Source organism: Lipotes vexillifer, unplaced genomic scaffold (assembly GCF_000442215.2).
Source record: "Lipotes vexillifer unplaced genomic scaffold, Lipotes_vexillifer_v1.1 scaffold411, whole genome shotgun sequence".
NCBI lineage: Eukaryota > Metazoa > Chordata > Mammalia > Artiodactyla > Lipotidae > Lipotes > Lipotes vexillifer.
In genome coordinates, this window is record NW_006797064.1 from 682,076 (window position 1) to 691,164 (window position 9,089).

Below are 9,089 nucleotides of genomic sequence, written 5' to 3' on the forward strand. Positions count from 1 at the left end.
GCGGTACGCGGGCCTCTCACTGCCGCGGCCTCTCCCGTTGCGGAGCACAGGCTCCGGACGCGCAGGCCCAGCGGCCATGGCTCACGGGCCCAGCCACTCCGCGGCACGGGGGATCCTCCTGGACGGGGGCACGAACCCGCGTCCCCTGCATCGGCAGGCGGACTCTCAACCGCTGCGCCACCAGGGAAGTCCCGGTAGAAGCACTTTTTTTTTCATCATAGATGACACGGTAGCACTGGACTGCATTCTGAACGGCTGCTGCAGCCTTTGTGTACCGTTCTACGTTCGGGTCCTGTGCCTCAAAAACTAACAGTGCCTCCTCAGATAAAGAAAATCCCCTGCCTCTTCCTGCGTCGTGAATCTCCTTGGTCTTCAGCTACTGCTTCTTTCTCTTGTCTCTCTCCGTCCTTTCTCTGGGCCTCGAGTTCTGTCAGGTCTCCGTTAGTAAGCTCCTCGTGTTACACAGCAAGGAGTTCAATGAAAGCATCCTCTTGCAGATCTCGCTTGAAATAAAGATACTGTACTCCTGCACTCTACACAGTACTGTACAGTACACAGAAGCACAGCCGCTTGTAGAGGGTGCACGCCCGTGACAGCGTGCCAGACACGTGAACTAACTTATGTGATTGGACAGGCGAATGCATGTTGCCGTCTTTGAAAGTTCTCACCTTGAAGGTTCTTAGGTCAGGGACCTGCTGTGCGGTATCACGTCATCTGCAAAAGCAGTGACAGCAGTTTGACTTCTTCCTTTCCAGTTTGGATTCCTTTTACTGCTTTTACTTTGATTGATGTGGCTAAGACTTCCAAAAGTATGTTGAATGGTAGTGGTGAGAGCGGACATCCTTGTCTCGTTCCTGATCTTAGAGGAAATGCTTTCAGCTTTTCACTGTTGAGTGTGATGTTGGCTGTGGGCTTGTCATAGATGGCCTCTATTATGTTGAGGTACGTCCCCTCTATACCCACTTTGTTGAGAGTTGTTATCATAACGGATGCTGAATTTTGTCAAAACCTTTTGCTGCATCTCTTGAGCTGATCGTATGGTTTTCATCCTTCAGTTTGTTAATGTGGTGGATCGTGTTGGTTGATTTGTAGATATGGAACCATCCTTGCATCCCTGGGATAAATTCCACTCGGTCATGGTGTATGAGCCTTTTAATATATTTTTTGGATTCAGTTTGCTAATATTTTGTTGAGGACTTTTCATCTATGTGCATCAGTGGTGCTGACCTGTAATTTTATTTTTTGGTGATATCTCTGTCTGGCTTTTGTATCAGGGTGATGCTGGCCCTGTAGAATAGTTCAGAGCATTCTTTCCTTTGCAATTTTTAGAAAAGTTGGAGAAGGAAAGGCATTAGTTCACCAGATGAAGCCATCTGGTTCTGGACTTTTGTTTGTTGGGAGTTATTTATTGATTTTTTTTAGATTGAGTTTCATTACTGGTAATTGGTTTGTCCGTATTTTCTGCTCTCTGGTTCGGTCTTGGGAGATTGTACTTTCCTAGAAATTTGTCCATTTCTTTTAGGTTGTGTTTCTCTGGTATCAGTTATAACTTTTTTCATTTCTGATTTTATTGATTTGGGGCCCTCTTTTTTTTCTTGATGTGTCTGGCTAAAGATTTATCAAGTTTGTTTACCTTTTCGAAGAACCGGCTTTTAGTTTTATTGATCTTTGTTAATGGTTTTTTAGTCTGTGTTTCATTTTTTTCTGCCCCAATCATCATGATTTCTTTTCTTCTGCTAACTTTGGACTTTGTTTGTTCTTTTTCTAGTTCCTTTAGGTATAAGGTTAGGTTGTTTGAGTTGTTTGTTTGTTTCCTGAGGTAAGCTTGTATTGCTCTAAACGTCCCTCTTAGAACTGCTTTTGCTGTGTCCCATAGATTTTGGATTGTTGTGTTTTAAATAGCGTCTTTCTTGACCTCAGAATGATGCTCTTTTTCTGATGAGAAAAGGCCGTGGATGCACCGTTACTGGTAGGACTCTAGATTTTTTCACTGAGTAGGCAGGTGTATAATGCTTGAAAACAAAAAATGAAATACCAAGAGAAAGGACAAGCAAGTGTGCTTCCTCATTTATGTTGTCCAGCTGATAAATCAGGAGCCTGGAGACTTCGCTTTCTGGCTGAATCCCTTTGGGCCAGCCGAGTGGGATGGCTGTCCGCATCACCCACGTGTCCACAGCCACCACGTTACTTATTGCTGGGCAGGTTTTTTGGCCAAAGCTCCCCCAGGAAATTCTGTTAAACACCAGCACTCTCTCCCCAAACCCCAGGTTGCTGTGTGGAGGTGCAGGGGAAACCAGGGGGCTTCACAGCCCATGTGCCAGGCCTGGTGGTTTCTTGGTAACTGTGAGACAGAGGATGTTAGAATGGTGAGCCGGTGGAAGCGGGGGGAGCTGCTCAACCTGGCTTCTCTGGAGCCCACATTTTGGGGTCAGAAGGGCTAATGCAAGGCACACATGGGACAGCACCATGGGTGTGTTGGCTTGGAGACGTTCCTCGTGGCCACGTGGAGTGTCCAGCCACCTGAGGCTAGTGGCCAGTGTCTTCAGTGGTCTATTAGAAGGATGATGGTAACAGCAGTGGTGTGGCTGAGGGGTGTGTACACCAGTGCACGTGTGAGTGTATATGTATACCTCTGTGTGTGTATGTATCTGGGTATGTGTGTGTATCTCTGCGTGTGTGCATATTTGTGGTATGCGTGACTGTGTATGTGTGTGTGTGTGTGTGGAGCTAACATAACTATTTCAAAATCAGTTTTCGGCTGTTAGTAAATACTGGTCTGCTGTGAAGGAGATAGGTCTTAAATACAGTATTACCTATTTCAAGCCATAAGAGATAATAGTTGGAGTCCAGGGTGTTTTTGAAAAACCAGATTCTCTTCCGTGTGGTAAAACTTAAGTAAAAAGTGGGCCTTATATTTCATTAAGCCCATGTGGCGGTTTCTTGATTAAAGAGACACATACGCCCTGTGGAAGAGGTGCTTAGCTTTGTTTATATCTGCTTGGACTTAGAATCTCCTGGAAAAATCCCCTCAGGAATACTGGTGGGAGGATGGAGGAGAAAATGCTCCATTTCTGCAAAGGGTACCTGGTCTGTCCTCTGCAGACGTGGCGTGGAACGGTCATTGCCTCCCTCATACGACTTAATGAAAGCACTTAACATGCCCGGATAAATAGTTTCATTATTGAGAGCTTTAAGTGTGCAGTAATAATAGCACTGTGTCTAAAAAGAAAGTACATACGTTAGTCTTAAAATACTTTATTGCCAAAAAGTGCTAATCATCATCTGAGCTTTCATTAAATCACAGGCATACGCCATTTCAAAATGCAGTATGCCTGTGATTTAATATCTGGGTTTGGAAAAGTCATGTCACCTCTGAACTTGCCTTTTTAAGTTGAAGATCGTTCTCTTTTGCTGGCTTTCTTTGTGTTAGCAGTCCGTAGTATGAATCATTTCCTGCACTCAACCAGGGGTCCACAGACTTGTCCCGCAGCGGGCCAGACAGGATTGATACCTCAGGCTGGTGGGCCACTGTCCGCGGCAGCCGCGCAGCTCTGCCCTTGGGAGCAAAGCACACAGCCATGACCGAGTTCCCATCAAACTCGAGTTATGAGCACTGAAATCGGAATTTCGTATCATTTTCATGCATCAGGAAGTATTCTTTTGATTCCGTGCCCCGCCCCGCCCCCATTAAAAACCTCTAAAAGCCATCCTTAGCTCACGGGCTGCGGTTTGCTATCTGCAACACTTAACCAGTGATTGAGGATCAAGGTGTTCACAGGCATTGCCTGCTGCTGCCTGCTGTGCACCTGGTCCAGCCTGTGGGTGTCGGGCTGAGAGATGTACCGCGGCGTGGAAGGTTCTCTGTTTGGGGACAGGCGACGTGTGGGTAGGACTCGGTCCTTTCAGCCTGCCCTCGGAAAGCTGCTCTTTGAAATGGGAAAACTTAGGTGCGCCGCACCCAGGGGTCTCGCTCCGGGACGAGTGGCTGGCTTCTGCCCAGGGCCAGCCGCTCCTACGTGCATTGTCTCATCTTGCCCTTTGTTGCAACGTGACTCTAAAGCATGCTGTTGCCTGTGGTTCTTGGTTCCTAGCTCTTCGTCCCAGGACCTGTCGAGCGGCCTGTGGGAGCAGACGCATCTGCAGCGCGCCTCTGACCACTTCAGCTCCCTGGGGAGCGTGGACAGCCTGGACCAGCCTGCCCAGTCCTACCCGTCCGGGCGCCTCTCGGCTGCCAAGTCCAACAGCAGCATCGACCACCTGGGCGGCCCGAGCAAGCGGGACTCCGCTTACGGCTCCTTTTCCACCAGCTCCAGCACGCCTGACCACACCCTGTCCAAGGCGGATGCCTCCTCTGCTGAGAACATCCTGTACAAAGTGGGCCTTTGGGAGGCCTCCGCCGGAGGCAGCGACCGGCAGGGCCTGGCTGCCGGTGACGCTCAGTGTGTGGACGAGAGGCTCGGGTGCTTCCCCCCCAGGGCCCCCTGTGACAGCAGCAGGAGCCCCAGGCCCGAGGACAGTCCTGAGCCCAAGCTAGCTGCTTCCGGGAGGTCCAGTTTGGGGCCAGTCTGGTATGTTCCCGATAAGAAGAAGGCCTCTTCGTCCCCTCCGCCGCCCCCTCCCCCTCTCCGCAGTGACAGCTTTGCGGCCACCAAGAGCCACGAGAAGACCCAGGGCCCTCCGTTCTCAGAGGCGGCCACCGCGCACTACCCAACGGGCCTGACCCGCGCTCGGCCCCACAGCGACTGGAGACCGGAAGCGGCCGATCAGCCGCAGAGGCCGGCGCGCCTGGGCGACGGGAGGAGAGCCGGCAGCTCGGGCCGTGCGCCGGGTGTCGCCCCGGACTGCGGGGCCCGAGCCCTCCCGGGGGCCCCCGGCCGGCTCCAGGCCTCCCTGTCCAGCACGGACGTGCGCTGCCCGCCGCCTTCGCCCGCGTGCCAGCACCCGCGCCACTCCAGCGACGAGAGCCCCTTCTTTCACGAGGGGCCCGGCGCCGCCACGTGGCTCAGGGAGCAGCCGCCTGCCGAGCGCTACGCGGATGACGGCCCCGCTCCGGCGGGGCGGCCCAGCGCTGGCGACCAGAAGGCGGACTGGGGCGCGCAGAGCCGCTACTACTGCGTGACCTCCAGACGCGGCCCGCAGGGCGGCGCCCCGGCCGCGCAGCCCCGCTGCTACCCTCCCCGGCTCGAGGGGCCCCCGGGCGCCCGGCAAAGGGGGAGGGTGGCGCCGGCGGACAGGGAGGCCGGGGGCCGCTGCGAGGGAGCCGAGGAGCCGCCCGCGGCCGGCCGCGTGGAAACGGCGAGTGTGAAGAGGGTCGCAGGCGGCTTCGCGTGGGGCCCCGCGGGCGGCGAGATCTGCCCCCTGCAGACGCCCATGCTGCACTCGCTGACCCAGGAAGGGGCGTGCCGGCCCGAGGCCGGCCACGAGGGCGGCGACCCGGAGAGGCCCCCGGCCGAGGCCCCCGCGGGCAAACCCATGCGGAGGAGCGACCGCTTCGCCACCACCCTGAGGAACGAGATCCAGCTGCGGCGAGCCAGGCTGCAGAAGAGCCGGAGCACGGCAACCCTGGCCGGCGCGGCGGAGGGGGAGGAGGCCGCCGCCGAGGCAGAGGCGTGCGGCTGGGGGGTGCAGCCGGCAGGGGGCGCCCCGGAAGCCGCCTTCTCCAGCGCCTATAAGGACCACCTGAAGGAGGCTCAGGCCCGCGTCCTGAGGGCCACGTCGTTTAGGCGCCGCGACCTGGAGCCCAGCCCTTCGGACCCCGACACCCTCCCTCGCGTCTGGGAGGCGGCCCCGGCCAGGCTGCCCTCGAGCGCCGGCGGCGCGCTGCACGCGCAGCGCATCGCAGGCCGGAGGCGCTTCACGGCCGAGCAGAAACTGAAGTCCTACTCCGAGCCCGAGAAGATGAATGAGGTGGGGCTCGTGGGGGACGAGCACCCGCGCCAGCGCCCCACACCTTCCGACAAGACCGTGCGCACCTTTGCCGACAGGTGGAAGTTTTTTGAGGAAACCAGCAAGCCCGTAGGCCAGCGGCCGGGGCTGAGGCCGGCGCCCTGTGGGTTCCCCAAGGAGAAGCCAGAGAGGCCTTGGACAGCGGGCCCCGGAAAGGAGGGAAAGGTGGGGAGATCAGACCCGCCTCAGAGGCTGGGAACCTTTGCAGAGTATCAAGCCTCGTGGAGGGAACAGAGGAAAGTCCCGGAAGCCAGGAGTTCTGGGAGGTACCACTCGGCAGACAACATCCTGGACGTGGGCCTGGGCCAACACGAGAGGCCACAGTGCGTCCACGGAAGGTCCCGGTCGTCGCCCTCGACCGACCTCTACAAGCAGGTAAGCGTCCTGCAGGGAGCCAGGACAGAGCCACCGCAGCCCCATCTTAAGGTGCGTATAGGACAGCCCCAGGATATCATGACCCATTGCTGTTGTGACTTGTGTCCAGCTGTCTGAGCGTTTACGTGTACCAGCTTTTCTAGTATCAGCACCTGGGGACAAAGGCGATACACTCATGACAACTGCGAGTGCCCTGTTTTCACCCACGTCTTGACTTCCCAGCCTCATTGTCAGCTCTCGCTGAAGCGGTCTTTCCCTTTGATTAGCTTGCCCTTAATCTACAAAGGGAAGAAATTGGGGGAGATGATAGAAAATGGCAAGCTCTCTTCTGAAATTACAAGGGGTGCTTTATAGCAAGGCTTAAGGCAGCACATGATAGTTTTCAAACCTCGATGTCACTTGATGCTATTAGTTTTCTTCTTAGTCCCTTTTTGTGGTGAAATATTTTTAAAGGTTGTTCTGGGGCGAATGTAATTGAAAATGCAGTGCGTTAAACTATTTCACTTTTCTTTTAAAGTAGGAGTTTTGATGGTGAAAGTTGATGGGAAGCTTTCTGAAAAGCTACACATTTGTATCCATACCTCAAAGTCCATAGTCAGTCTTCCTCTCCCACTCTCTCTGCTTTTTCTCCCCCTTCCATCTGCATTTGTACATTTCAAAGAAAAGGTTTCCTGCAGCATCAGATGGAGGTTCTTTTAAGGAAAACCAGCCATCGGTTTGTTACACAATAATGAATGTCCGCATGTGAAGAGAGGTGCAGGTTTCTCTGTGGCCCCCTGGTGCAGCAAGGCCTGCAGACACCGCGACCGTGTGCCCATGCCCCGTGCAGTGTGACCTCTGAGAATTCCATGCTTGATCGGTCAAGAAACAAGGCTCCCAGACTCCAGGTCCCGGGGCTTGAGGTTTTGCTGCAGGGAGCCGTGACCAGCTAGCTGGGTTTGATTTGATTAGGGTTTGGGGGCCAGTGTGTCACACAGGTTTATGACCCTCACGTAGGAGTTCTGCTTCCTGCCCAGAGCCGAAGGGGACACACGGTCTTGTTGAGTCATTTTGATGAGACGCTTTGGAGAGCCGGGCTCCCGGCTCCCGTGGCCGGCTGACGGCAGGCAGCGTCACTGCCTTCGTGGTGCGGGCTCACAGGGCGAACCCACAATGAAGGGTTCATGATCACAGAGGTCTCGGAGGCGGCAGCTTGATGACCGGGTGTCTCATTGTTGCCACCCTTGGCAGGAAGCTTCTGTGGAAGTGCGACGGCAAACGGAGGACCCCGGTGCGCGCAGAGAGCTTTCTTCCTCAGTCCAGGCTGAGGAGGGATGCCCCACCCCAAGGTAGGAGACTCCTGGACTTGGGATTACTAAAAAGGCATCTTGGGGTGGGCTGCATTATGGTGGGTGAGTGCTTCGGTGTCCGGTTTCCGCCAGACCTGAAGTGGCCACTAACCAGGTTCAACTTCCAGCGTCCCCAGGACCAAGCCCCTCAGCCCTACACCACTGCCGGCAGGAGAAGCATCCCCAGGGCGGGGACGCTCTGGGCGCCATCGTGGCATTTTTGCTTCTTAAAACAGCTGCTGTGTTTTCCGTACAGTAAAGTTCTTTACGTTCACGGAACGAGAAACCCAATGTAGTGGGCTTGAATGACATGCTTTATCCGGAACGGCCAACTGACGGGATGCTTTAACATCGAGGGCACAGCTGGGTTGCTGGGTCTGGAAATCCACATTGTCTGGAAGGATTGTGAGTCAAAGGACTAGGGCAAGCCTTTCCCAGTTGGCCTTATTTACTGACTTAATTTTGAGATTTAAAATAGAAATCGAGTCGGTTGGCTCCCCAAGAGGGGATCGGAGCATCTGAAAGAACGGAGTGGCAGCAGTATTGCACTGTCATGTGCCCTGATCCTCCAGTGTGCCCAGTGTAGCTGTGTCACTGTAGTGAGGGTGGAATTTAGGCGAAATACATTCTGTCGCCTGGACCCTCCTCCACGAGAAGGACAGGAGAGGGAAGTGTAGGTCACTGCAGGAACTGGGGTACGACCTTACTTTAAAAGGGCTGATGGAAGAATGGAAGCAAATTTGTACACAGTAGGGTCGCTGAGTGCATAATTTTCTGTTCCTTGAGCATCTCTGGGAGTTGGCATGCTACTCAAATGAAACACCAACCTCAAAATGGAAGATTCTGTCCCAGAGATGACCAGTTTAAATGCTTGCTTTTCAGAGCCTTACGTAACGGGGTTTTATTTCATTTGGCTGTAAGCTGAGTGCTGCTAGCCTTGAACAAGACTGTCGGTGGCTCTGAGGGAGAAGGCGTGGTGGTCTGTGTGTGCATATGTCGGATATGGTTGCAGTTACTTAGCAGTCTGCACGGCCAAGACCAGAAACCCCTGGGTGAGAGAGGAAGGTCTGTGAATAATACACGTACAGAGCTGAGCTGTGTCTGAGCGGCGCAGTCAGAGCTTCATGGCTCTGGATTGCGAGCAGGTCACGTGCCAAGTGCCAGCTGTCGTCTTTATCAAAGCCACTTCCGGGCCCTGCTGCCGTCGTGAGAGTGCGTGCTGTGCTGTAGTGCAGTGCGGCGAGGACGCTCCCCGCACACTCGGGCTCGGGCTTCGCTGCTGCACGGGGGCCTCGGGCATTTATCCTGCAGAGAGACATGCATGTGCTGCTTGGAGTTCAGCTCTCGTGCTGTGAAGAGTCATAACAAATGGCTTATAATGTACATACTGTGTGTGTGTGTGTGTGTGTGTGTGTGTGTGTGTGTGTGTGTGTGTGTGTG

At 54.5% G+C, this 9,089-nt stretch overlaps 1 protein-coding gene across 1 annotated transcript in view; it reads left to right on the forward strand.

The window, feature by feature from the left end:
* SHROOM2 (shroom family member 2) overlaps positions 1-9,089 on the forward strand; it is a 143,422-nt gene that overhangs the window by 87,798 nt on the left and 46,535 nt on the right. Inside the window, exons 4-5 of the mRNA XM_007469192.1 lie at positions 4,092-6,321; positions 7,552-7,649. Coding sequence (XP_007469254.1) covers positions 4,092-6,321; positions 7,552-7,649 — 2,328 coding nt within the window. The remainder of the gene's footprint in view (positions 1-4,091; positions 6,322-7,551; positions 7,650-9,089) is intronic.